This window comes from Mustela nivalis, assembly GCF_964662115.1.
Source record: "Mustela nivalis genome assembly, chromosome: 11".
NCBI classification, from domain to species: Eukaryota; Metazoa; Chordata; class Mammalia; order Carnivora; family Mustelidae; genus Mustela; species Mustela nivalis.
Genome location: NC_139030.1, coordinates 85276170 through 85303324, shown reverse-complemented (window position 1 = coordinate 85303324; position 27155 = coordinate 85276170). Strand labels below are relative to the sequence as shown.

The 27155-nt window shown below is 59.2% G+C and overlaps 4 protein-coding genes across 16 annotated transcripts in view; all 4 read left to right on the top strand.

Moving 5' to 3' along the window:
- SPEG (striated muscle enriched protein kinase) overlaps window positions 1–1959 on the top strand; it is a 55773-nt gene extending 53814 nt beyond the window's left edge. For all 6 annotated transcript variants that reach the window (XM_082690288.1, XM_082690287.1, XM_082690286.1 and 3 more), the window contains 3 exons: window positions 159–234; window positions 418–567; window positions 904–1959. In XM_082690288.1, coding sequence (XP_082546414.1) covers window positions 159–234; window positions 418–567; window positions 904–1096 — 419 coding nt within the window. In that variant the 3' untranslated portion in view covers window positions 1097–1959. The remainder of the gene's footprint in view (window positions 1–158; window positions 235–417; window positions 568–903) is intronic.
- A 2216-nt stretch (window positions 1960–4175) lies between these two features.
- Window positions 4176–6319, top strand: SPEGNB (SPEG neighbor). The gene is made up of 5 exons (XM_082689806.1): window positions 4176–4260; window positions 4391–4518; window positions 4849–5156; window positions 5773–5914; window positions 6083–6319. Exons 2-5 carry the CDS (start codon window positions 4391–4393, stop codon window positions 6219–6221), a joined length of 717 nt encoding a protein of 238 aa, XP_082545932.1. The 5' UTR covers window positions 4176–4260; the 3' UTR covers window positions 6222–6319.
- Window positions 6320–6947: 628 nt separating this feature from the next.
- On the top strand, window positions 6948–14518 carry GMPPA (GDP-mannose pyrophosphorylase A). 8 transcript variants are annotated; one of them, XM_082691514.1, is made up of 13 exons: window positions 6948–7035; window positions 7885–7944; window positions 8049–8146; window positions 9050–9153; window positions 9420–9606; window positions 9963–10022; window positions 11578–11708; window positions 12759–12893; window positions 12996–13093; window positions 13267–13313; window positions 13446–13601; window positions 13697–13865; window positions 14217–14518. In XM_082691514.1, the coding sequence occupies exons 2-13, from the start codon at window positions 7905–7907 to the stop codon at window positions 14315–14317; spliced, it is 1326 nt and encodes a 441-aa protein (XP_082547640.1). In that variant the 5' UTR covers window positions 6948–7035; window positions 7885–7904; the 3' UTR covers window positions 14318–14518. The 8 variants fall into 8 exon arrangements, with proteins under 8 accessions (XP_082547640.1, XP_082547642.1, XP_082547644.1 ...); XM_082691516.1 differs by having other exon boundaries at window positions 6949–7035; window positions 13509–13601; XM_082691518.1 differs by having other exon boundaries at window positions 6959–7041; window positions 13509–13601.
- Window positions 14519–20605: 6087 nt separating this feature from the next.
- Window positions 20606–27155, top strand: part of ASIC4 (acid sensing ion channel subunit family member 4) — a 24302-nt gene continuing 17752 nt past the window's right edge. The window contains exon 1 of the mRNA XM_082691491.1: window positions 20606–22850. Coding sequence (XP_082547617.1) covers window positions 22269–22850 — 582 coding nt within the window. The 5' untranslated portion in view covers window positions 20606–22268. The remainder of the gene's footprint in view (window positions 22851–27155) is intronic.

The window sequence follows — 27155 nt, the reverse complement described above, 5'->3', positions numbered from 1 at the left end:
CCCCCACCTCCTCTGGGGCCCACCCCTACTGCCTGCTAGATCTGTGGTCTTGTGACCTGGGCCTCATCCTGATCCTCAGGCCCCCAGGGGCCTCCCTCATCTCTCCCGCTCCCCTGCCATCGGGAAGCTGGTTCAGCTTGACCTCTGTTTCCTGTCAGCTCCTGAGATGGTGAAGGGAGAACCCATCGGCTCTGCCACAGACATCTGGGGAGCAGGGGTGCTCACCTACATCATGTGAGTGTGCCAGGGCTGCACCTGCCGCCTCTCCCTGCTCCCCACTCCTCCCGCCTCCCCCCCCACATAGGTGCACGGCCCCACCCAGATCATCGAGCCCCTCGGAGCCCCCACATTAATGTTTCCCGGGACGGTGAGCAGACCTTCAGTGCACACGTGTCAACGGAGCTATCTCCACGACAGGCTCAGTGGACGCTCCCCATTCTACGAGCCGGACCCCCAGGAAACAGAGACTAGGATTGTGGGGGGCCGCTTTGATGCCTTCCAGCTATACCCCAACACCTCCCAAAGCGCCACACTCTTCTTGAGAAAGGTCCTCTCAGTACACCCCTGGTGAGTAGGCCCTGTACTTGCCAAGCCCCTGGCACTCCCTGCACCCCCCCAGACTGCCCTGGCCAGGCCCTAGCCAAAGAGCCCCCCAGTTCCTCCTGGGCCACCATGAACATCCCGCTCCACTGCTGCTACCACTAAGTGGTGGTTCTACGTACCATTGATGCTTCTAAGCCCTGTGAGGTTGGGCAGAATCGCCTTCCCCATTCCAGAGATGGGGAAAGTGAGCCCCAGAGTTGGCCAGGATCCCTCGCCCAGGGACGCGGCTCCAGAACCGGGACCTGGGTCTGTGGGAGGCAAGATCCTCGCAGGCTCACCATCCCTGGTGGGGCCTGGCAGGAGCCGGCCCTCCCTGCAGGACTGCTTGGCCCACCCGTGGCTGCAGGACGCCTACCTGATGAAGCTGCGCCGCCAGACTCTCACCTTCACCACCAACCGGCTCAAGGAATTCTTGGGCGAGCAGCGGCGCCGCCGGGCCGAGGCTGCCACCCGCCACAAGGTGCTGCTCCGCTCCTACCCAGGCAGCCCCTAGCGGCTCGGACCACAGCCCGGCCTCGGGCTTCCACTCGGGGTTCCGCTGAGGCCGCGGGACATTCCAGGGCCCATCCCGAGCCACACGGGCCGGGGGCTTCGGACACCACCAGCAGCAACATCCAGCCGGGCTATTACCTCACGGACCCGCAGGGACAGAGGCCCCAGGCTTTGCCGATGCCACCCAGGCCAGAGCCAAAGGGGGAGACCCGTGGGCCAGGCTGGGTGGGGATGGGGGCGCAGGAGCAGAGAAGCAGAAGGGGGGCAGGAAGGGAATGGGGAAGAGATCAGGAAAAGAGGCCAAGGGACAGGGAGAGGAGATTTGAGGAAGGTTCTGGGGGAGCACCAACTGGGAAAGGTGTGAGTAGTTGGGGAGGAGGAAAAGGAAGGAGCCCAGGGTGTTGGGGCCATGGGCTGGAAGTGAGTGTTGGTGAAGCAGCGACAGGACACAGAGACAGGGCTAAGGAGCAGGAGCCAGCATGTGAAGAAGGGCAGCAAAGTGGGGGAAGGAGAGGAGAGGACTCAGGTGGGGTGGGTGGGTGGGCTAGCTGCCAGCATCCCCAGGAGAACCTGGAGGGCTGGGGGCTGGAGGTGGTGACTGCTGGAGCCAGCGCTCTCCTGTCCTCCTCCAGCCCAGTGGAGGCAGCTCTGAGCACTCCGTGCTGGCCCCAAGATGTCCCCACCACCCCTCTGTGGCCTTCGCCCTTCTTCCCGTTCATATTTATTTATTTATTGACTTTTATGAAATTTCCCTTCCATCCAATTCCTATTGCCCGTGTTGTCCTGACCACCCCACCCCACCCCACCCCAGCCATCCAGCTGTCTGTCTGTCTGTCACAAGGAAAATAAAAACGGCAAGCTGCAGGACCTACGTGTGGTCTATGAGGAGGGATGGCTGGGGGAACGGGGTGCTGGGGGTACTGGGACAGGGGCATTTCGGCCTTCTTTGGACCAGGGAGAGCTGAGCTATAACAGCTAACACCTTCAGACTGTGGCTCCTGACCCTGAGCCTCCGGGGCCCCACGTCTCCCTTATTCTTAGAGGGAGAAGGGACTTCTGACTCTACTGAAGTTTCTGGAGTCCCAGCAGGACTCCACCGCTACCATTTAACCAGACTCTGGTGGTCCCCTCCCTCCTTATGCATATTCTGTCATTGCAACTTGGAGGATGCTAGGCTCTGCAATGCACCAGCCCACACCCCAAGACTGGCACTGCCTCCTTCACTCTGCCCAGGAGACAAGCCAGCACGGAAGGGGTTTCGTCATGATGACTGGCGAGATTGTGATGACGGTGTGAAGGGCCACAGAAGAAACCAGGACAGCCTCTCATGCATGCTTTTGTGTTAGGGCACACGGGCCACCAGCTGCATGACGCTCTCTCTGGTCGGTGAGTCTGCTGAGGTGGGGCCACAGACAAGCATCTTCCTAGAGCCACGGGACACATCAACCTGGACGTTCCTGTCCCTATGGCCTGCTAGGAGTCTGATGGGTGCTGAGTGCCCTTGCCTCCAGCTGCTCCCCTGCAGAACCACAGCATGCTCACAGGGTCCTACAACTGAGATGCCCTGAGTAGAGGTGGAGGGGAGGGTGGAGCCAGTTCTCCTTGTGTCCAGGGGGACGCTGTTTCCCACATCTCCCCAGCTTGGAAACTCTGTTCTTGGCAAAGTGGAAGGAATAAATTCTCCTCCTACCATGAGCCAAGAGGGCTAGCGCTGGTGTGTTGCTGATTGAGTCTGAGGGCCCCTTGGCTGTGGCCTGAACAACCTTTTGCCCATCCTCGCCCAGCCTGGCCTCTTTGGCGTCTCAGGATCCTGGGGAAGAGGCAAGCCCCATCATCATAAAATAACAGGATGTTCAAGTCAGCTGGAAGGGACTAGAGAGGGGTCTTGCCCACCTGTCATTTTAGTGATGAAGATACACAGTTTACCTGTGAGAATCTTTAATCCCCTACTCACCACAAGTGTTTTCATATAAAAATGAGGTGCCTGAACTCATATCTTGATAAATGGTAAAATTCCTCTCCCATCCCCATTCTGATCTTGAGCTCCTTTCCCATCTCCATTGAAAATGGCATGTGAACTGCTTGTTCCAAACCCGGAGGAGCAAAGGTAATTTATGTCAGCAGAGCTGTGTCAGAATTCCTCTGATCAAAAGGTGACAGCACTCCCCACCTGGGCGGGCAGTTACAATGTATGGAAGCAATGCTCTATCTGGTGTCCTGGGTTGGGTAGCCTGGGCTCCAGGCAAGTCCCAGAGGGGTAAACTGAACCCCTTTTCTTATGCTGCCTGATGCTTCTGTGCATGCTTTTTGGGGCTTGGGCAAATCTCGAACTCGGGAGTCATTATTAATGCCGGTCTCCAGCAACAGTCAGACCCAGCCCGGTCAGACGTATCATGTCACATGGAGGGAAGTGAGCGGGACTGCGGCAGTAACGGCAGTAACGGGGAGATGCTGTTCTCAAAAATCTTTACCGTTCCCTCTAGGTTGATCTCTCTTTACCGCCAGGGGGCACAGTGCAGAAATGGCAATCCTAGACTCCCAGAGCCTGGGGAGTGCTTCCGAATTGGTCTTAACAGCCACACTGCCCTCTCATAATTGGCTGGATGGACAGTGAAGTCCCTCCCCTGTCCGTGCTACTCTGGCTTCATTCGGGGACACCCCCACAAACACTTGCACCCTTTAACCAACAGTGTCCTGGGAATGGCATGTTGTCCAACTGTCTGGGGACTGACCAGAGTGCAAAGCCGCCCCAGCAGGGAGCTGAATCTCTTGCCAGCCTGGGCCCTTGTCTGATACCAGGAGTGGGAGGGTTACCCCCTGCCCTGGGAGGGGATGGGGCCGCATCCAGCTGCCCAGCTGTCCTGGTGCTGACATGAAGTGCACCCCAGAGCTGCTCGGGTTTCCCCCCGGGCCTGCCCCAGCGGCTGAGCCAGCATCCTAAACATCCTCAGGCTAAATAAGGAGCCTGCTTAGGTCAGGGGGCGGGGCTGGGGTCCCCGGGGGGCTTGGGGCAACCAGGCCAAACAAGGCAAGGAGCAGAGCCATGTATAAAACCAGGGCCCTGGGCTGAGCACCTGCCCCTGCCCCTACTGTGCCTTCCAGAAGGGCTCTGACTCACCTGCTATCCAGCTAGTGGACTCAAGCCGCCAGGTCGACCCGCCCACGGTGAGTCCCTATTCTCAGACCAGTCCCAGACACTCCCATCCCCAGGATGTTTTGAACAGACAGGGGAGAAAGGCTGAAAGTCAAAGTCTCTATGTCAGCCTAGACCTCATGTTTGTTTTGCACTCCCCAGATGTCCAAGGCAACTTCTACCAAAAAAACAGCGGCTGCGGCCCCACCTCCGGGATGCACCCTGGATATCAACGACCCCCAGGTCCAGAGCGCGGCCATTCGCATCCAGGCCTCTTACCGGGGCCATAGGTGAGGGGGAGCCCAGAGCCCTCAGGAGGAGGGGAGCAGGAGCTGCAGAAATCGCCCTGACCTGCAGCGTGGGCGTGGGGGGGAGCTGAGCAGTCTTATGGACTGCTGGGGTCACTGGACTTAGGGAAGAGAGTTTGACGAGGTGTGGAAAGGTGGCCGACAAGATCAAATCATTTCATCAGGGTAACAGTTCAAGAACAGCACCCCCCCTCCCTACCCACCCGCTCAATTGAAGTTCTAGCGGGCCGAGGGGGTGGGGGCAGGGGATTCGGTACGGCGGTCCAGATCCGCGTCGTGGGAGCTCTGGGCCCTGACCCGGCTCTCGGATAGGTCCCGGAAGGAGCTTCGCGAGAAGGGGCCGCCACGAGTGCTGGAGCCGCTGAAGGACGTGGTGCTGATCGAGGGCAGCGCGGCCAAGCTGACTTGCCGCATTTCGGCTTTTCCGGACCCCTTCATCCGCTGGAGCAAAGACGGCAAGGAGCTGCGCGACGGGCCCAAGTATCGTTACGTCTTCGAGGACCCTGACGTGGTCGCCCTGGTGGTGCGCGACGGCGAGCTGGCAGACCTGGGCCAGTACAGCATCAACGTAACCAACCCCTTCGGCCAGTGCTCTGACTCGGCGCGCATCCTCGTGGAAGGTACGCGCGTTCCCCGTGCGGCGCCACCGCGAAGAGCATCACCGCCTCCCGGCGCCGCAGCCGGGTTCCTCCAGCGAGCGCCTACCGCTGGGCCTGGCCGAGTCCCGATGGGGTTGAGGACACAGCCTGGGGCGCAGCGGCGCGCGGGCTAGCTAGCCCTTCCTGCCTCAAGATCCCGCCCTCACCCGCCCCCGCCCCAGACCGAGAAGTCCGCTTTGGGCTCTAGTCACTCCACTCCAGCGCCCCAAGGTCACAGCGAGCCAGAGGCAGAGCCAGGGTTAGGGCCCAGGTCTTCTGGCTCCGCCCCAGGGCAGTGTTCACTGCTCGGAACTATGTCCATCCAAGGCACTGAGATGTGTAAACGCTCCCGATCTTTCACTCAGCGTATTTCTTTTCATTCCCCCATCCCACCGTGGGCAGGAGCAGGGCCAGCTATTAGTCCGGTTTAACAGCGGAGGAAATGAAGCCCCAAAGAGGGTAGACTTGTTCAACGTCCCACTACGGGCTTAAATATATCTCATATTTAGGGCCGGGTATTATCTGGGGACGTGATGCCCCTGCTCCGCCTCACCCCTAAGGACCCTCCCCGGGTCGCATGCCCTTTCCCTTCTTCTAGTCCCTGCGAAGATTCAAAAGGGACCGGATAACACTAAGGCACGCAAAGGCGCCACCGTGACGCTGACCGCGGAGATCATGGGCGAGCCTGCGCCTGACGTCGGCTGGACCAAGGACGGGGAGGACATCGAGGAGGATGACAGGCGAGGGCGGGGTCCTGCCGCTGGGGCGGAAGAGGGCCCAGAACCCCGGCGGGAGTGGGCCGGGAGCGGGGAACGCGAAGCGAGGACCAGAGCTGGCTAACCAGCCTGGCCCCGGGCGCCTGTAACCTGACCGCCGCCCGCCCTCCCCGCTCCCCCTCTCCCTGCCAGGGTGTTCTTCGAGATCGGCAGTACCACCACGACGCTGACCATTCGCCGGGCCACGGCCCAGGACAGCGGCAAGTACGAGGTGTACGTGGAGAACAGCCTGGGCATGGACCAGAGCTTTGCTCGCGTGGACGTGGCCTGAAAGAAACGCTCGGATCTTACGCCCTGGCTCCAAGCCCTGGGGTGCGTGGGACCGACGACCCCCCCCCCAATCTTGCTTAATAAAACTGCTCTTTCTGACCCTCCGCGTGTTCTGGTCTTTAGGGACGCCGTTTCTTCTTCCCTGAACTCGCACCCACGCTTACTCCAGACCCACACACTAAGGTCACAGCATGTGGGGGTGGGAATGTTTGGAGAGTACCTGGTTTCGTGCTTTACGTTACAGACTGCAAATCTGAGATAGGCTTTCTCTCACCCTACGGAGCTCCTTCATTTCCCCGCGGGACCGCGCCAAGAGCTCATGACCCCGCCTCCTCTTTTTCCGTCTACCTCAGGCCCCACCCACTCGCCGCGGTCGGCGCCCTCGCCACGCCCATTTCACGGCTGGCCGCACCTCCTCTCGTCTCTAGGCCCGCGTCTTCCTGGGACCCTGCTCCTCCCTTGGCGGCTACTCTGGGGCCCATTCCCAGACAGTGCAAAGTCCTAATCTCAGCTTCCCTCCTCTGCCTCTTAGGCCCCACCCTTCTTCTCTTTAGCCCCGCCTAGATCCCTTGGCCATGCCCCTTGTTCTCCCATAAGTCCCACCTCCCTCCTCTCCTGTAGTTAGAAACAAGCGGGCGTGGGGGGGTGGGGGTGGGAGGGGCGGATAGAGGAGAGGGCTGTGGGAAACGACGGAATCGTAAGAACTACTATTCCCGGCATACTCCGCGAAAGAGTTCTCGCGAGTCGCGAGAAGACACGTGCGCGGAAGGAGCAAGCAGTAGCGGGCGACAGAGCTGGAATAAAGGGAGCTAGTGGTAAAGGTTGCTGATGGAGGGGTGGCGAAAGGGGTAGAGGGCAGGGGACGGCCCCTACACGGAGGGCTGCTCGGAGGTCCCGGCTGGCCCTTCGGAGGTCTGCTCTTGTGTTGGTCCCACAATCCCCTGGCTACGCAAGGCTAGGGTTTATTAGACAGAGTCGGTTGTGGCGTTCAGAGGGTCAGCAATCATTGCTTCGACTCGAGTTTCAGACTTGTCTCCAGTATTGGGACCCAGGGGGAGATAGATTCCGTGTTTGAGATGCCAAGGGAATCTGTCTTTTGATTCAGGGTTCATCACTTAAAGGTTAGTTTTAGGATTCAAATTCAGCATATAGGGGGTTTTTTGCTTGGACTTGGGACTCACCAGATACGTTATTACTTAGGATTCATTCTTAGGATTGCAGTTAAATATGTGGGGCTCACTCAGGATTTGAGATTCAGTATTCAGGGTTCACTGTTGGGATCTGGGGCTTAACATCTGTAGCATAAGAATGGAACAGTTGGGAATCAGTGGGTTTGGGGTCTAAGGTCTGTTGCTGAGTTTCTGAGTTTGCTGAATGTGTTTATGGCCAGAAGGAAGTCTGATGGATCAAATGATGGGGTGTGGATTTCAGGATTTAGCAGAAATCACTGTGGGGTTTTAGGGCTGGTTGGAATCTGGGTTGGGGTTTCAGATGTATGGGATTTGTGAGATGTGTCCAAGGAGGGACTCTATTGAATTTCGGATTTACATCCTGTGAGAGGGCTAAGTGTTGCTATTTGGGGTTTGGGGTTTGCTTGGGATGTGAGTGGGGTTCTTGGGCTGGGGTGTGAGATCTGAGCTGGATTTCTCTGTTGGGATTTGAAGTTTAGGTAGCAGTTGCCATCATGCTCAAAGCTGTGATCCTGATTGGAGGCCCTCAAAAGGGTGAGGAACCCAGGGAAAGGGGTAGGGAGGTTGGGCTGGACTGACTGGGGAAAGGAGGAAGAGGGAAGCAGGAAGCTAAAATGTGCTTCTCTCTTCTCTCACAGGGACCCGCTTCAGGCCTTTGTCTTTTGAGGTGCCCAAACCCCTGTTTCCAGTAGCGGGGGTACCTATGATCCAGCATCACATTGAGGCCTGTGCCCAGGTAACCCCAGAGGTTCCCCCTCCCACCTAGCTTCCTGTTCATCTTCATGCTCTATTCCCCCTCCAACCACGTCGTGTTCGGACCAGGCCTAACTCCAGGGACTACCATTTATAAATGACAGTGTGAATGGTGTCCCTCGGGGCTGTGCAGTGCAGCTGCCCTGCTCTCTTCGCTAATCTGGTTTCTCATCTGGCCTCTTCTTGTTCAGACTTCACTCCTATTTTTAAAGCATGGAATGCAAGATCAGGCAGGAATCTTCGAGACCATTTAAAGCTATGGTCCAAGGAACCTGAATGATAGCAAAGCATGGAACTCAAACCCTTGCTCACTGTGGAGCTAATTTCTTTATTGCTTTTGGCATCAGGACAGGCAAGGTTTTACCTGAATCCAGTCTCTGCCTGCTCTAAGGACTTGAGTAAATTCCTCACCCTTTCTGAGCCTTAGTTTTCTTACTGGTCGAATGGGGTGATTAAGACTACTTTGGGGGGATGGCAGGACTTAAGAGATGATGTGGTGAAGTGCTTAGTGCAATGTAGGCACTTGATAAATGGTACCCTTATCTCACACTGATCTCAAGCTCAGACTGACAGATAATAAATATGGGAGAAAATGAATGGATGATCTTTCCATGCAGCTTGGTAGGCAGGATCTTTCAAAGCTAGGGTGATCCTCAGATGCGGGGATGGGGTGGGCAAACAAGAGAATCATATAAGATTGAAAGAACAGGGACAGACTTCCTCTAGGTTTCTTTTTGTCTGGAGGAGAACACAGACCAGAGTGGTAAAGTGAGTGCGTAGGGGCCCCACAGCTGAGACCAAAGCTCTGGCCTCTGGACTCCTGGGCCTGTATTCTGTCCTATCGGATATGTTCTTTTTTCCTCCCAACCTCTTCCCTTGTTCTCAGGTCCCTGGGATGCAGGAGATTCTGCTCATTGGCTTCTACCAGCCTGACGAGGCCCTTACCCGATTTCTAGAGGCTGCTCAGCAGGAGTTTAACCTCCCCATCAGGTGTCTGTGCGGTATGGGGGCTATGGGGCATATGGGGAGTGGGAGCAGTGCCCAAGGCCTCAGAGTTCTTGTGAGTGGGTTGAGTCAGCATTTGGCAGACTTTGCCCTTATAGATTAGGAGGGGTCTTATTTGGGAATCTCTAAATCCTTGAGGATATTGGCCTCAGGCAGGTGTATTTCTGGGAGCAGGAGGAGTCAGGTGCCCAGGCTCATGCTATCTGCCTCCTCTCATCTCACTGAGCCGGCTTTGGGGTCCCCGGGGACAGGTACCTGCAGGAATTTGTGCCCCTGGGCACAGGAGGTGGTCTCTACCATTTCCGGGACCAGATCCTGGCCGGGGGCCCTGAGGCCTTCTTTGTGCTCAACGCTGATGTCTGCTCCGACTTCCCCTTGACTGCTATGTTGGATTCCTATAGACACCAGCCTCACCCTTTCTTGCTCCTTGGCACCACGGTGAGGGGGCCGGGAGGGCTGGAGGGGGTAAAGGGGGGTGATCCAGAGAAGTTCCTGGAATGCAGTGTGTCGAAGAGGCAGAGGCAGCCCAGAGAGCTAGAGGGAATGGGCATCAACAGGGGAATGTGCCAGAAATCCCAGCAAGTAGCAGAGGAGGTGGTGGCGGAAGAGACCTGAGCCCTTTGGCTGCTCAGAAGGAAGGAGGGGGAGGGCCGCTGTCAGTTCTCCCCCGCTGAAGGCCTGTCAGTGTCGGAAATACGTGCCAGGTGCTACAGGGGAGAGAAAGAAAAAAAGAGAAAACAGACCTCACCGCCCTGGAGCTGGCGGGTCATTGTTTTGGTGTGTCTGTCTTTCAGGCTAACAGGACACAGTCCCTCAACTATGGCTGTATTGTAGAGAACCCACAGACACACGAGGTGAGAGCAGAGACAGGGCTGGCTGGGTTCTTACTCTGTATCATCATGTCCGCTCCCCTCTGCCTCTAGAGAATGCTAGAATGCTATTGGGTGGGCTCCAGTGCTGTCAATCAGGTGGGGCATACCCTTGGCCGTTCATCTTCCATTCTAGGGAGACTGACAAAGAGCAGAGACTAAGAGTTAATTTCCATGGGTGCAGCACCCCAACGGCTGTATGGTGTTCCGTGCGGTGTTCTGTGGGAACATGAAAGGAGGCGCACCCCAGCCTTGCCTGGGTGGGGGCAGGGAGAGCTCCCTGGAGGAGGCAGGGTCAGAGTTGGGTTAAATTCATGGAGATGAAGGAGACAGGAAGGCGTTGCTGGTGGAGGGAATAGGCTATGCAAGGGCACAGAGGCAGGAAACAGTATGGGGCCTCTGGCATTCCCGAGGTGCGAGTGGGATGGCCAGGTAGAGGGTCTCAGTCCTAGTTTGTGAAACTCCCTACCCTGAGCTCCACTTTCATACAGCCCTCTTATTTGTTCAAGCATTAGTATCAAAAATACACTTAAAACAGGCACACACAGGGGCCCTGGTGGGCTCAGTCGGTTAAGCGGCTGCCTGCGGCTCAGGTCATGATCCCAGGGTTCTGAGATCGAGTCCCACACCAGGCTCCTTGCTCAGCAGGGAGTCTGCTTCTCCCTCTGCCTGCTGCTCCTTCTGATTGTGCCATCTCTCTCTCTCTCTCTCTGACAAATAAATAAATAAAATTTTAGGGAGCACCTGGGTGGCTCAGTGGGTTAAATCCTCTGCCTTCAGCTCAGGTCATGATCCCAAGTCCTGGGATGGAGCCCTGCATCGGGCTCTCTGCTTGGCAGGGGGCCTGCTTTTCTCTCTCTCTCTGCCTGCCTCTCTGTCTATTTGTGATCTCTGTCAGTCAAATAAATAAATAAAATCTTTTAAAAATAAATTTTTAAAAGGAAAAACAGGCACGCACACATAGATATGTGCAATTTTTTTTTTTTTTAAGTTTTCTACTAGGCACTAGCTAGATATGAAAGAAACAGAGCCAAAGAAATAGAATCCCTGCCACTCAGGAACACCCCCCCTGCCCCGCCAAACACACACACACAGTGGGAAGGACAGTCAGAAATCAACCATGGCAAATGACACAAGGGCCACAGTGACGTGTGGCCAGAAGCCAGGGGTGCCCAGACCTGAGAAGGTCTGCATAGTGCGGGACAAACACAGGTTCACGGAGGAAGTGGCAAGGTCAACCGGGTTTTGAAAGCTGAGTTTTCCAGATGAATTGCTGAGAAAGGGCATTCCAGGCACAGGCATGCAAGGGCAGTGAATTGTGTGCTGGGGGTGCTGGGAGGTGGGGACAATGAGGAGGGAAAAGGCATGCCATTGGGATTTGTCCTGAAGGTGAAGGGCAGGGACTCTGCATTTTAGGAAGACCATCCTAGCAGCAGGGAGTAGCTGGTGGTGAGTAGGTCTTAGGGGATGGTGGCAGAAGTGGAGGGTGGAGGGCTGGGGAGGGGGCCCCTCTGCTGGACCCAACCTGCTCTGTCCTCAGGTCCTGCACTATGTGGAGAAACCCAGCACCTTTGTTAGTGACGTCATCAACTGTGGCATCTACCTCTTCTCCCCGGAAGCCCTGAAGCCCCTTCGGGATGTCTTCCAGCGTAACCAGCAGGATGGGCAACTGTGAGGCGGGCCCCATGGCCCTGTAACCCCAAGTCCCCCAGTCACAGAGCACACCCCCACCCCCAGGCTCTGCAGGCTCTTCACCTGCTCACCTTCCTCCTCCCTTTTCCTTTCCACTTGTCATTCCTAGCCAAGCCTTCCCAGTCCCCTCCCCTTCTAACCTCATTCTGTCCCTCTTCCTTATCCATCCCAGTTCCTCCTCTGTCACTGCCTGCCCACTCCCCTTCTGGTCCATTTCTCTCCAGCCCTGAGTGTCCCGGAGATGTCTTTTGGAACAGACGGCAACACGCACACTTGGGCGCACACACGCTTGGGTGCAGAGACATGCAGAGAGAGAGAGACACACACACACACACTCACTCACTGTCAGGCTGAGGCTCCCCTCAGCGCATACCACATAGAGCCCTGCTGGCCACAATCCCCTCCCCAGGTCATCCCTGTAAGGCCCCGGACCTGATAGGGGCCCCCGCCCAGTCCTTGTCCCCGCGGGTCCTGGCCTTCACTCCCTCCTCCCCACCGGCTCCCTGTCTCATGCTCCACTCACTCCCATCCATCTCTGCTTCTCTCTCCATCTCTTCTGGCCTCTGTCTGTTTCTGCTAAGTTGGCATCTCTACCATCTCTCTCTCTCCCTCTCTTTCTGTGACTGTCTCTGCCCTCACCAGCTGTCTTCCTCTGGGGTGAGTGTCTGTGTTTCATTCCATCCTGTGAGAGGGAGGGTGACCCGAGGTGGGGTTTGGAGGAGTGGATGGGGAGGAGAGGGAAATGGGGGGGAAGCTACACCCGGGCGAACTCCCTGGGCCTGGGGCAGAGATGGGGGGATCGGTCCATGCCTGGGGGGTCCCCTGGGATCGCACCCCAGGTGGGGGTGGGAGGATGATGTGGGTAAGGAGGGTACTGGCAGTGCTTCCTGGGACATGAGCGTCCCTTTGGAGAAGATCTAGCCAGGCCTGGAGAGTGGGATTCCCTGGGATCATTATCCCTGAGACACCGCGTTGGCCTCCTGGGCGGGCTCAGCTGGGGAGCTGATGTCCGCGTCTCCTCTCTGCCAGGGAGGACTCCTCAGGCCTGTGGCCAGGGGCAGGCACCATCCGCCTAGAGCAGGACGTGTTCTCCGCCCTGGCTGGGCAGGGCCAGATCTATGTGCACCTCACTGATGGGATCTGGAGCCAGATCAAGTCCGCAGGGTATGCCTCATGAGGTGGCTGGGGCACCTGGGAGCTGAGATTTGTGGGGGGTAGGCACCTGCTGGCCCCTGAATCCTCCATCCCCCTTTGTGGCTCCCCCAGCTCAGCCCTCTATGCCTCCCGCCTCTACCTGGGTCAGTACCAGCTCACTCACCCAGAACGCCTGGCCAAGCACACTCCTGGGGGTCCACGAATCCGAGGTATGTCCCCCTGCTCCCTTCCTCATCTTTGCCTCCAACCCCAGCCCCCTGTGCCCTCTGAGCCAGGACTCCTGACCTCAGATTCAGAGGTGAAGCCCCAGTCCCTGCCCCGCCCCCCCACAACCAGGTATGGTGTGGGGTAGCTGCCCCCAGGTCTTCTCTTCTGCTTCTAGGAAACGTTTACATCCACCCCACAGCTAAGGTGGCCCCATCAGCCGTGGTAAGTGGGGGGCCAGGCTGGCAGGATGGGTGGGATGACGCAGAGAACTTCTGAGCTCAGAAGGTGGGGCTCTGCTTTGTGGCCACCCATTGTGCAGGCTCAAGCAGGTCCCTTCCCTCTTACCTGTTCTAGAAGGGGCTGGATTCTGGTTTCTCCAAGGCCCTCAGGGCTTATGGGATCTGTTCCTCTCCACAGCTGGGTCCCAATGTCTCCATCGGGGAGGGGGTGACCGTGGGCGAGGGCGTGCGGCTCCGAGAGAGCATTGTCCTCCATGGGGCCACGCTGCAGGTAGGCACCCGGTGGCTGGCTGGGAGGGGGTGGCCCCCGTGGGCTCAGCATCTGGGCCCTTCTCCTCCCTCACCGCACACTGTCGTGTTTGGCAGGAGCACACGTGTGTCCTGCACACCATTGTGGGCTGGGGGAGCACTGTGGGGCGCTGGGCCCGTGTGGAGGGTACTCCCAATGACCCCAATCCCAACGACCCCCGAGCGCATATGGACAGTGAGAGCCTCTTCAAGGACGGGAAGCTGCTGCCTGCCATCACCATCCTAGGTATGGCTTCCTCGGGGACTAGGGCTGGGGAAAACCTCCACAGGTGCTGGCCTTGCCCTGTGGGGATGGGACACACGTGTGTGTGTGTGTGTGTGTGTGTGTGTGTGTACGTGTACGTGTGCGTGCATGTGTACGTATGCTTATGTTTATTCCTTTAGCAAACATTTACAAAGTGCTTGCTGTGTGCCAGGCCCTGTTGAGTCACTGGGAGTCTGAGGCCAGGGCGCAGATGGGCAGGGAGGGATGCCTCCCGGATGGCCATGGCCCCAGCTCCTTGCCTCTGGCCTCCCCTCCCCACGGCTTCTTAGGGGGGGGGCTTCCTCCTCTGGGTGCTCTCGTTCCGGGTTGCAGGCTGCCGCGTCCGGATCCCTGCTGAGGTGCTCATCCTGAACTCGATTGTTCTGCCACACAAGGAGCTGAGCCGCAGCTTCACCAACCAGATCATCCTCTGAGGGGGACTCCCAGAAGGCACCCCCCCAACTCCCAACTCCTACCTGCTTCCCTCGAGGCTCCTTCCTGCAGGGTCGGCCTCTGTCCAAAAGGACCAGAGGAAGGCAGGCAGGATCTTCACGTGCCAGGCGCAACGTGGGTGGCTGGGGGACTCCTGGCCTCCCTCTCCGGTCCCTAATAAACCCGGGTGGACCTTGGAGCCAGCACGGACTCCCGCTTGTGCCTGGGCTGGGGGTGAGGGCGGAGGGGGCGGGTAGCTGAGTCAGGCCCCCCCACATTAGCATTTAAATTGGAGTCGTTGCTGCGGGCTCATGAATAATGAATCTGGAGCCCTGGTAAATCTCCCCCTCCCACTGCCTTTAGCCTCTTGCGTCCGCTCTGCTTGGGAGGAAAGCCCCCAAGGCTCCCAGCCTGTCTGGCCCCTGCCTTCACCCCTGCTCCAGCACTGAGGGCTCGCCCGCCTTCCTGTTCCTCTTCACTGGGCCTGGCTCGAGCTCCGAGTGTAAGGATTCCAAAAGGAAGGGTGCAGGATTCTGGCTGGGCTGTGGGACGATGGTGGTGGGCTCAGGGACCGAGAGCCACGGGCCTGATACTGGGTCACCAGTGGCTGCTTTTCTCAGTTCCTGCCCAGCCCGGCCCCAGCCTGTTTTCCACTTTGCCAGCTCCATCTGCTCCTAGCCTGGCTTTTGGCGGAATGGGGGTTCTCCCCACCCGAGGCCTGCGTGGTGTCTGTCTCTTACTCCCCTGGCAGGTGGGGCAGACCTAAACTGGTGCCTCATCCTCTCCAAGTCCGGGAGTGTGTGTGGGGGACTCGTGCTGGGAGGGGAGGGGCCCTGGCCACCTCCCACCACCCTGACTCCGTCCTTTGGGAGATCTTAGTCCTCTCCACATTCCCCTAGCCCCAGAGCAACCCAGCCATCTCTCATGTTTGCCCATGACCCCCATGTGCCCCCTCTTGGTACCCCCCCTTTCCCCAGCTGTGGGTGCAGAGCTTAGTTGCCAGATGAGCTGGTAATGATCGTAATCTGCTAATTGAGAGGAATCTAATTACCCAAAGAGAATGGGGGGGCAGGGCGTGGGTGGGAGGGAGGAGGGGGTCCTGGCAGCAGGCAGGGGTGGCAGGCGGCGGGGCGCCGGGACCTCGTTATCAGCACCGGAGTCTGGGATTTCATAGCTTCTTAGCTGGACCATGGGGAAGACCGCTCCCCCAGTAGTGTGGGGATTGGGTTGGATTTGCGCTCCCGGGCCCCCTCCGGCCCAGCAGGCTGCATGAGAGCAGGCATGAAAGGAGCCAGGCTTCAGCAGCCCAGACCTATAACCTGCCTGTGCTTAGACTCTTCCCCATCTCCCGGCCCTACCTCCAGCCCAGATCTTCCATTTGCATGGGGTGGGGAGGGGGCCACAGATGCCTCCTCTGGGCCTGGGATCAGCTCCCTGAGGGAGAAGCCGGGAGACGAGAAGGCTGGGCTATGTGTCTGGGGCCGGGGTCTCTTCCCTGCCCCCCACCCCAGTCCTGACCCTTCTGTTCCAAGTGGTTGGCAGAGGCCATGGCAGTTCCATCATAAATATGATAATTTAATTATTTTCTCAGCAAAACACCGTGAAATCCAATAAGTCTGTGTCAGGCCCTGGCCCCCGGGACCCCCCTCCTAGGCCCAGTGGGGGTGGGGAGAGGCACTGGAAGGGGAAAGGGTCAGTGTTTGGGATGGGGGGATAGCTAGTGTAGCTGGGATCTTTGAAACCTGTCCCCTCCCACCAGGCTGGCAGAGTCCCTATCGCAGGCTCCTGGGGAGGTGGGGGAGGTCTTAGGAATTGTAACGCCCTCCACTCCTCTCCCGCTCTTGTCTGCCCTGGGAAAGACCGCGCGCCCATTCATCTCTGAGGGCACAGCTCAGGGCCCACGATGTGGGAGCCCCCTGCTCCTCCACGTCTAGGTCTTCATTGGCCCTGTATGGGTAGGAGGGTGCTGGTCCCCAAAGGGTTTGAGGAGAGAAAACCAAGGGAACTGGGGTGGGAGGTGGGGGGGATGAGCGGGGGAAGGGATGCGGGGGAGGGGTGCGCTCCTGCCATTAGTGCTTTTTTAGGTTTCCATAAAAAGATTATTCTGTAAAATCAGTGAGGGGGAGCAGGCTTGTGGAGGGGGGGGGCAGGTCCCTGGCGCCGAACTGGATGGGGCGATGGGAGGAGGGCTGGGGATGGGGACTGAGCTTGGAGAGAAATTTGGATGGGCTTCAGGAGCCAGCGAGGGGAAGAGGCCGAGCCAAGAACACAGATTGGGGGGAGGTTGGCCGGGGTGGGGTGGAGTGGGGGCAGGGCCCTCCTCTCCCTCCTGTTCCCTTTGGCGAGGCTGACCTGGGCCCCAGTCCCACCCCAGTCTCCATCCCCTCCCCCTGGCGCTTAGCAGCCATTATCGGGGGAGCAGATTGCCACCCCCTCCCCCTCTCCGGGAAGCAGGCACAGCTGGGGCCCCGCCACATCTGCCGCATCAGCACCGAGCACAGCTGGGTGTGCCCAGAGCCGCGCTCCCCAAAACACAAAGGGGAGGGCGGGGGCCAAGGAGAGCCTAGACCCCGGAGACAGACACACTGACACCTCTGCCAACAGACACACTCCTCAGGGTGAAGCTACACCCACCACCACCACACACGCGCTCCCTCCTGTGCAGACAGGAGAACTGACAAACACGCAATTACTCTGCCCCGCCCGCCACCCCCGCTCCCCTCCTCCCGCCCCTTCTTCCTCCTCCCCTTCCTTCCCTCCAGGCTCCCCTCTGCTGCCTGGGCCACCTCGGTTCTTCTGGAGGGAGCAGGGGCCTCCCCTTTACCGAGCGCCCCTTTCTGAGAGGCCTGGAGAACTGGAGGGCAGGAGGTAGTGAGGGCTGCAGGTCTAAGCGAGGAGCCTAGGCAAAGTCGCTGTCCTCCCTCCGTGCCCATACTCGACACAAAGAAATCCCCTGTGGAGCTCTGGTTCGTGCCTCTTTGGGTGTGATGGAGTCTCTATCTCAGGGCCAGCTGGCTGAGCACCCTTGACTGGTGCTCCCCGTGACGGTGTTCCATCAGCCACCTCAAGGAGGCACTGCGTGCCCTCTGTTCTGTAGCCTGGAGCTCAGAGGCTTCCCGGGCTATTCCCTACCGCCCCCCAGTCTGGCATGCACTCCACTGCTTAGCTCTGCTACCCTTGGCGTGTGCAGGGCATGAGGGCTCGCCAGTAGTGGTCAAGTCCCTATCCCCAGAGAGATGAGCAGGGACCCCTTCTTTCCTGTCTTTGCCAGGAGATAGCCACCTTCTGGCCCCCTGATTTAATCTGGCCCCTTTCCCAGCCCTCGCTTCTCCTGCTCATCTTGGTCCTGATGTCCTGCCCTCAGCCCTCTCCTTCCTGCCCCGCACCCCCGTCCCCCGTCCAGCGCCGTGCCCCCGCCCCTGCCCCTCAGAGCTTTAATCCCTCCTGCTGCTGTGCCGCCTTATCTGCTCCCAGCAGCTTTCACTGCTGCAAAGCCCTCTCCCCCTCCTTCTCTGGATCTTCTCCCCCTCCTTTCCTGGCTCCCTCTTCTCTCTGACCAGCACCCCCACTCCCAGCCTCTCTCTGCCTCTCAGGCTCCCAGGATGGCTTCTAGCTGACACCAAATTTGCACTCCAGTACCCTTTGCCCTGTCTCCACGTTCCAGTCTGAGGTTGCCCACCCACGCCCACTCAGGTCCCTTCCTCCTCCCAACCTGACCCCCCCGCAACCCTGCAGGTCCCACAGACTTGGGCAGCTTCTGCCTCGCCAAGATTTTTTCTTCTTTTCGTCTTTCTTCCCTGCTCTCCCTTTTCTGGTCCCCTCCTCAGTTCCTCCAGCCACTGGCCCCTCGATCTTGGGCCTGGTGCCTTTCAGCCCCCAGTGATCCATGGCCTCAGCTTGGGCATCCCCAGAATAGGATGGGATCACGCCAGGCTGGCCCTACGTAGGACGGGGTAGGGGGTGCAGAATGCTGGCCAGCAGTGGGGGCAGGGCCTGGTGGTGGGACGCTAACCCTCTTCAGTCGCCTCCGATCACGTCCTGGCCTCCCCACCCCCCTTCACTGGAACTCTCATTAACCGCTTCTCCTGCCTCGTCCGCAGCATAAATAACCCAGATAAATCAGCCGCCGTCCGCCCCCCGCCCCTCGGCCCCCGCACAGCCCGTTTGTCACCGCTGCTCGCTCACCAGCCAGGCCTGGCCCAGTCCCGGCCTCCGCCCCCCCATCCTTGTCCCTTCCCGCCCACGTCTGTCCCACACTAGCTCATCCCTTGGTCCGCACCAGAGCCAGGGTTGGGACAGGTGTCTGGGCTGGGAAGGGTGGCCAGGAGGTGCCGTCCATCCTCTGGGAGCGGAGGAGGCTGGGGACTCTCTCTAGGAGAATGCTAAGAGTTTGGGAATCATGTCATTTATGAGTGGGCCACCCAGGAAAGGGGGCTGGGGTCCACCCAAGGTAAGAAGGGACAAATACAGACGGTGGGGGGCGGGGAATCTGCAGAGGTGGGGGGAGGGGAAGTCCCGAAAGCTCAGGTGCGGTAAGGACCTTGGAGGCTCTCTTTGGAACCCCCAAGCTGGATCACGGGAGGTCTTTAGTTCTGCCTTTGAGGCCTCTTGCCCAAGTAAAACCTGTACCTTCTCAGGTTCTCTGGCAGAACCTTCCTGCCCTGTCACCTCCCTCACTCTTCTGCCCCCCATTCCCGTGCTGTCTGCCTTGTCCGGCTGTACAGATGCCACTCTAATCTCTCTGCCTAACGGTCCCTCCACAGCCATCAGGAAGCCTCGTTCACCCTCTGGGGGATGGGAGTGGGTGGAGAATTGCACCAGGAATGGGGACAATTGAAGAGCAGAGGAAGCCTGGCCCTGCAGCCCCCTCACCCCTGTGTCTCTCCTGTGCCCCACACCCACTCCCAGCTGAGTTCCAGATGGACCCTCCCCCTCTGCTCTCATCCAGCACAGGTCCTGGTCAACCACACTTGGACCCCCCCCCCATGCTCACTGCAGGGGTGCAGCTGGTCCCAGGAGGGTAGTGGGGGAAGCCAGGAGGGGATGGGGGAGTTTGGGCACAGGGCGGGGGATGGGGGTGGGGAAGAAGCTGGGCCGGGCCCCAGGGACCAGCTGGGCAATGAGCCGGGGAAGCAGCCGGGAGGCTAAATGAGGGAGATTATCACCCAACTGCAGCCGGGCAGAGAGGGAGGCAAGCAGGGAACTGGGGAGAGGGAGGGGGAAAAAGGACGGGGGGCCAGAGGGGAAGGGGTACAGGGGAAAGGGGGGAGAGGAGACAGAAGAGACCAGAGGGGGAGGCACAGGATGAGCGGAGGGGATGTGGGAGGGGGCTCCCACCAAGCATAAACAGATTCCTAGGGGTCTGGAAGACTGGGTGATGGGGACCTGGGGACAATTGGAGACAGATGGCTGTGGGGTAGGGGTGAGGGGTGAATGCAGTGAACTGCTCGCTGCTCCACTTCCGCATGGCCTGAAACTCCCCCTCTCCACCCACTCCCCAATTTCATTCCTTCAGAGGCTTCCTGCCTTGCCCTCTGGAGGAAAGAGGGTGTAATGTGCGCTGATGATGGAGGCCAGTATGTTAGGGGAGTATGACCCTGTGATCCTAATAGATAGCAGGGTAATTTAGGAACATGCATTGAGTCCAGGGTAGTGAGGACTGGGGAGAGCTTGGGGGGCAGCTCCCCGCTTTCTTGGCAGAGCCCCAGACTGAAGTAACCTTAAAAAAGCAATTAAATCACCTTTTAAAAAAAAAAAACCCAGTAAAGAAAAATCAATACTAGGAGAAAGGGGGAGAGGCTGGGGGAGGAGGAGGTGGGGTGGAAGCACTAGAAGGGTCTGGGAGGCTAGCGGGGAGGGCAGAGCATGGCAGGGGGCTTCCTGGGCAGGGGGCACTGTCTGTGGTCACTCAGGCTCTGACTGCTAACTCAGCAGCTGCTTCCTGTGCCTTCCCCACTTTCCCCTCTGGGATGCTGCCAGAAGTAGCCCTGACCCCAGGGGTCTCCTCTTCCTGGCTGGGGGAGCCGGCTTGGGGGAAGCCTAGCCGCAGCACCCCCCCACCCCCGCAAGTTACTTTGAAGAGAGGCTGGGGACCACCCCAGCAGGGTGCCAAGCATGGCCGGGGCTCCGGGTTGGTGGGCTCCACGCTGGGGTGACCGGTGACTGATGAGGCCTGACCTGGCCTCGTAGACAGAGTGGGCACTGAGTCCCTGCTCCCCAGGGTAGCCACCCCTCCTCGGGATCCAGGCAGGGGCTGCGACTGGCAGGGCAGGCCTGACGCAGGGGAGGGGTGGCCTCTGGGCAACGTGTGGACCTGGGGCTCTAATCCCCAGCAGCTGCCGTTTCCCTCAGATCGATTCCCTTCTCACTTTTTTTTCAGCTGCTGGTTCCGCGGCTCGGATCGATGGAGCCGCCTCCCCCGCCCCTCCGAGCTTCCTCTCCCTGCTGCTCATTAGCGCCCCGATTAATCAGCGCCCCCCTTTCGTCTAGGGACAAGGGCTTCCTCTCCCCCCCGTGAGGGTGCACGTTCTCACCTGGGCCCCCCAGAACACCAGCGGCTCACTGTGACCACCCCGCCCCAGGAGCACCAAGGCATTTCCTCCTGGGCTGCCAACAGGGGCCCCACCCCTGCCTGTGATAACAACCCACGTGCCTACTTCCCCTCCGCAAACCCACAGCCACGCCAGGGCTCCCTCCACCCTACCGTGCCCTCCACCCTCCGCTTCTGCTTCTGGGATAGGACTCTCTCCTGGTCAAGCCCACACATTTCTCCCCCCTCCCAAATCCGCATCTGGGCTCTTCCCCTCTCTCCATTCCACACCCTCTCCTCCACCCATCAGAACTCTTCTCTGCTCCCTGGCCCATTCACCCTCCCCTCCCCTCCCCGCCAGCCCGGCCTGGCAAGAGATTTGGGATGTTTGGATTAGCCCAGTGGCCAAAGATGTGCAAGTCAGCCAGGGGGTTCCTCTGCCCCAGACCCACGAGTGACTGAGTTTGGGGGGATGGTAGGGGGCGGCCAGAGCCCCGGGGCAGGCAGGGGTATGGTGGGTGTTGAAGTTGGGAGCAAAGCTCCAGGAAAGCCAAGAATCTTGGTGGAGTCACTGTTGCCCTTTTCTGTCTTGCCTGCTCTCCTCTGCCCTCCCCTCCCTCATTCAAACAAGTGGCTCTCCCAAGGAGTTTCTGGAAGCTGCTGTGAGTGGGGTAGTGGGGGCAGGTGGTGGCTGGGCGCTGGAGTCAGGAGTCTGGGAAGTGGGGGATGGAGTTGGCTGACCCTTCCCGGGGGCGTGGTCCTGAGAGAAGTGGCAGAATGAGGGAGGACTCTGGGTGCAGATGCCTCCCCTGGGTGGCCTGGCAGTGGGGCTGTCTGGGGACCCCATGAGTGCCTAGGCTGTAGCGAGAGTTTGGGGGGCAGCCCAATGAGATCTAGGGCAGGGGCTGGTGATCCTTGTCCTGGGCCAGTGGTGGGGGCTGCCCCCCGCCCCTGGCCTGCCTCCTGCAGCCAGTGGCGCCGGTGAAACGCTGTTGACATGTCCTGAATTATTAAGCATGGGGTGGGCTCCGGAGCACATGCTGAGCGGAGCGGCTGGGGCTGCGCGGCGTGGCGGAGCAGCGCTCACTCCCTCGCTCGCTCGCTCGCTCGCTCGCAGGGACACACGCAGGGGCTGACAGCTGTGCTGGTGCTGATAAGGGAAGCCACAAGGAGACGATCGAGGAGAGAGACAAGCAGCGGCAGAAGCAGCAGCAGCACAGGCAGCACCAGGGCTGCGGAGCTGCTGGGAGTGGGAGTGACTCCCCCACCTCAGGCCCCCACCCTGTCCCTGTCCTCCTCCCGCTTGCCCTGAGTTTAGAAGAGCAGCCGCTGCCACCACCGCCACTCCGGAGGGCACCGGGGGCTGCCAGCCAGGGAGGGACAGGGGCAGGGAGGCTCCGGCCAGTCCCAGCAGCCGGGGACAGATGCCGATCGAGATTGTGTGCAAAATCAAATTCGCAGAAGAGGATGCGAAACCCAAGGAGAAGGAGGCAGGGGATGAGCAAAGCCTCCTGGGGGCAGCACAGGGGGCAGCAGCCCCCCGGGACCTGGCCACCTTTGCCAGCACCAGCACTCTGCACGGGCTGGGCCGGGCCTGTGGCCCAGGCCCCCACGGACTACGCAGAAGCCTGTGGGCACTGGCCCTACTCACCTCACTGGCCGCTTTCCTGTACCAGGCTGCCGGCCTGGCGCGGGGCTACCTGACCCGGCCTCACCTGGTGGCCATGGATCCTGCCGCGCCAGCCCCAACAGCGGGCTTCCCGGCCGTCACCCTCTGTAACATCAACCGCTTCCGGCACTCGGCCCTCAGCGATGCCGACATCTTCCACCTGGCCAACCTGACGGGGCTGCCCCCCAAGGACCGGGATGGGCACCGTGCTGCCGGCCTCCGTTACCCGGAGCCCGACATGGTAGACATCCTCAACCGCACCGGCCACCAGCTTGCAGACATGCTCAAGAGCTGCAACTTCAGTGGGCATCACTGTTCCGCCAGCAACTTCTCCGTGGTAAGTCCTGCTGGCCGGCCGCCTGGCCTGGGGTGGCCAGAGCTGGCAGGGAGCAGGGGTGGGGGGCAGGGAGGGCCCTGGGGTATCCTCACTGGGGCTTCCCTTCCTTCCACCACCAGCAGCTGGCCTCATGTCTTCCCCAAGCCCGGTGTTTCCCTCTGGCTTCCAGGGCCACGAAGCAGGGGACGCTCCTATGGGCTTACCCTGGTGCTGCTGCTGCTCCTCTCCTCCACTCTGCTGCTGCTGCAGTGCCCAGGTCTGGGGGCCGGGGGTGGGGGGTGGGGTGGTGCCTGGAGTGGGCCCAGGAGCCCGGAAACCAGGCAGCTTGCGGGCGAGGGATGCCCTGTGCCGAGGCTGGAGCAACTGACCCCCACTTGTCTGTTGTTCCCTTTTGCTTCTGTGGCTACTGGATTCTTCTCCCCACTGGACGAGGGTGATGGGTAGAGGGTGTCTGGGGGGCTCCAGCAAGAGAGGGACTCAGGACTGCCTCCTGGGGAGCTGGCCCGACCGGCAGGCTGGAAGCAAAGATCTTGATCTTCCCGTACACTGGGTACCAGTGTCTCTTCTCGGTCTCTGTGTCTCTCATACACACCCCCTTTCACAGACTCTCTCACACATCCCTCTTTCATGCTGCCCCTCCAGCTTCTCCCGCTTTCCCTCCCTCCGTTTCCTGGGTCTTGCTGTTCCCTTGCCCGGCTCTGGCTCTTACACTGAGAATCACTCATTCACTCTTGTGTGCCTGGTTCACCCTCGCTGCAACCCAGCACACACACACACACACACACACGCGTGCGCGCGCACAGACACACAGACACAGACACACACACACACACACAGCCCTGCTGCTGGGGACAGTTTCCTGCACTGCCTGTCTTGTACTCAGGGTCCGTGTCACGACACTCATGTGCACACCTGCACACCCACACACCAAGAGCTCATCTCCGTGCCCCCATCTCAGTGCTCACTTAGCTGAGGACGGGGCCACACAGTGGATGCCATCCCCCTCCTGATGCCCCCCCACCCCTCATCTATCTCAATCCCTGCTCCCCGTGTGGGGACTGCTGGTGCCATCTCACATGGGTGTGAACAGACACACACTCTCACTGGCATTGAAGTGTCCGCTCGGGCTGCCCTCCCATAGTCAGCTGTGAGCATTGGGGGTGTGTCTCACATGCTGTCTGTGTGCCTGTCCACCAGTGCTCCATTCGCCCAGGATCACGGGGGTATCCCTCATCCCTGGTGCTTGTGCTGCCTGTCCCCAGTCCCCAGTTGGCTCCCAGCATTGTGTACATATACGTGGCAGCAACACGGTACCCACTCCAGCCAACCTCTAGTGGCCCGCCCCACAGATGGGAGCCAGAATGGGGGGCTCACCTTCCTCCTGCCCAGCGGCCCCCTGCCCAGGTTCCCATTCACTCACCACCTCAGCATCAGCGGGAAACATGCCCCTAGTAGGCCTCCTAAGGCTCCTTGTACCGCCACCCATTCCTCAGCCTCTGGGTGATCCTGCCATGGGATGTGGGGAGAGTTGGGTAGAAATGGAAGAAGGGACAGGAAGGAGGGACACTGCTGGGTCGGGGTGGGGGGGCCTGGGCTTTTGTGCGGATACACGCCCCTCTTCTAGGGAAAAAAAAAATCACTACTCCTAAGCTCAGGACTGCAGGAGTCCCCAAGGAGGAGGTGAGGTGTTGAGAGTGTGCATGTGGCCTTTGGGGTCCCTGGGCCCCTCTGTCTGACATCCTCACCCCTCAGAGTTGGGGGGGGCAGGCAGAGCCCAGTCTCAAGCAGGTGCTGTGGGGGCAGAAATCAATGGGAGCTTTGTGTCCCTAAGCAGGAGGTTGCATCTCAGGCCCTGGTTGGGGATAGAAAGGAAAGGGGAAGTGTGTCGAAACCTTAGTGAGAAGGAGGGGAGAAGAGAGGAGGGAGAGATGGGGAAGGGGGAAGTAAGGTAAGGGAAGCAAGGATTTCCTGCCCCGCTCTAGGAAAGGGAGAGGTTCCTGGTTATGGGAACAGGGTCTCTGGGAATCCAGAGGTGGGCGGATGAGAAGGATGGACGTCCCCACAGGCCTTTTCATATGCTGGACTGCAGAAAGGAGGGTGAGGAGGGTGGGAGAAGTTTGTGGGTCTCAGCTCAGGGGTTGCAGCATATCCTAGAGGAGCAGAGGGACAAAGCAAGCACTGGGGGACAGGAATTCCCCTTTTGATCCTGCTTTCTGTGTCCCCCACCCAGTCTAGACCCCATACCCTTCTACCCACACCCCATCCCCCATTTGTTGAGTGTAACTCTCCCTTGGACCTGGCCTTCTGGAGTTGAGTCTGCTGCAAATACAGTGGGGTCTGAGATTATTGGCTGGGATGGCCAGCCATGACCCCTGGCCACGGGCGAGATGGGGGTGTATTGTGGGGCAAGATGGGAGAAGGAGTAAGAGAGGAAGACATAGGACCTCTACAGAGGACAGGAGGTCCACAACAGACCCTGTGGTGAGAACATGGAGCTCAGACTGGGGATCAATGGTAGGGAGATGGGTATGGGGACCAGGTGTCGAGGATCCTGCCCAGAGCACGGGTAGCTGAGATGGTCAGGCTTTGGGTAAGGGGCTGCAATGTGTTTTCGGTTGCTTTCCCTGTTTCCTCCTTCCCACTCCCCACTCTGCTGTGACCTTTCCTCCGGAATCCAAGTTAATAAATGTCACATTTTCCAGCCTATTTTTACTCCGGGTAACGTGCCCTCCCCCAGTCCCCTAAGCTACTGCTCCCGGCTTCTCTTACCACTGCAATTGCTTTCACCCCCACGCTCCCTGGTACCCCCTCACTGACTTCCAGTCACTCACCCAGTCAACATGGAGCACTGCGTGCCCACTCCGTGCCTGCTAGGTGGCGTGGGGGGAGAGCGAAGAAGGGAAGCCCCGGCCCCAGTCCCTGTCCTCAAGCAGCCTACACTCTCCAGATGGAGCAGAGACAGGGATGCTCAGAAGCTTAACCAACCATGCAAGAGTTAACCAGCCATGCAGGCAGTGCATGAGGTGCCAGGATTAATTGCCAAAAGAGGGACATGAAGAGTAAGAGCCTGAGTTCAGAGAGGTGGGGGGTGGGGCTCTCTGGGCTGAAGAGGACTAGAAAGGTTCAAGGCATGAGGCAGGTCTGGGAGGTCTGGAGAGAAGGGCAGAGAGTGGGGAGAAGCTCTAGGCTTCACCCATGCTCCCCTCCACCTAGTTCACCCCGTCCCTTCTCCTCCTCCCCTCCCCCTCCTTACTCAGGCTCATCCCCACCCACCCACACCCACCCAGCCTCCTGCTCTCACCACCTATATGTTCTCTCCCTTCCTCCCGATTCCCACCACCATCTGCTCCCCCCCACCCTGGTGCTCCAAGCCCTATCCATACTTTCCCCATTGCGGCTTGCTCTCAGCCTGCCCACTTACTAGAAGGCAGAAATCACTCTTTTTCCCTAGGCTTCATTTCTTTAGCTGTAAAATGCAAGGGTGGCTCTAAAATTCAGCATCGCCTCTAAGCTGGGGAGTGTAGTGGGGCAGTCAAGTGTGCGGTTTCCCAAGCCAGACTGGCTGGATTCGAACTTCGGCTCTCCCCTTGAAGCAGTATGGCCTTGGAGAACTCAAAAAGCCTCCATGAGCTACAGTTTCTATATTCAATAAATACAATAGTAGGACCTAAAAAATTTGAACCCCCCCACCACTACTGCAGCCTTGCCAGCATTGCCCTGTGGCCCAGCCCTCCCAAATATTCCTGCATGTGCACACACGTGTGTGCACACACACTCTCCAGATCAGTGCTCTCCCACCAGACATCTCGGGCATGGTGGAAGGGGTCTATATCTGCACTGTCCAGCAGGGTAGTCACGGGCCACACTGGCTGCGGGGCATCTGACAGGGGATCAGTGTGACAGGGAAAAGGAATGGTCAGTTCAAACAGTCGCATGTGGCTAGGGCCAACCGTATGGGACAGCGTAGTTCTCGATGGTCCAAGGAATGAGACTCAGACTACCTCAATGGGCAGGGCTAGGACTTCCAGTTGGGGTCCAAGGATGGGAGGCGGTGGCTGTGGGCTCTGGTTGGAAGTGCCACCATCTCCGATCTGAGCTGAGGTTAGGGTCTGTGTCTGGGGACATCGGGGTGTCTGGAAACACCACATGAGCAGACAGACCTTTCTTCCCAGGTGTGGGACATGACCTTGGTCTTTTCTCTTCCATTCTAGTGTCTGGAAAATGGAAGCATGGGGGACATGGAGAATCCTTGAGGAGGCAGAGGTAGAATCTGGCCCCTCTCTGCAGGGTTGTCAGGGGTCCAGG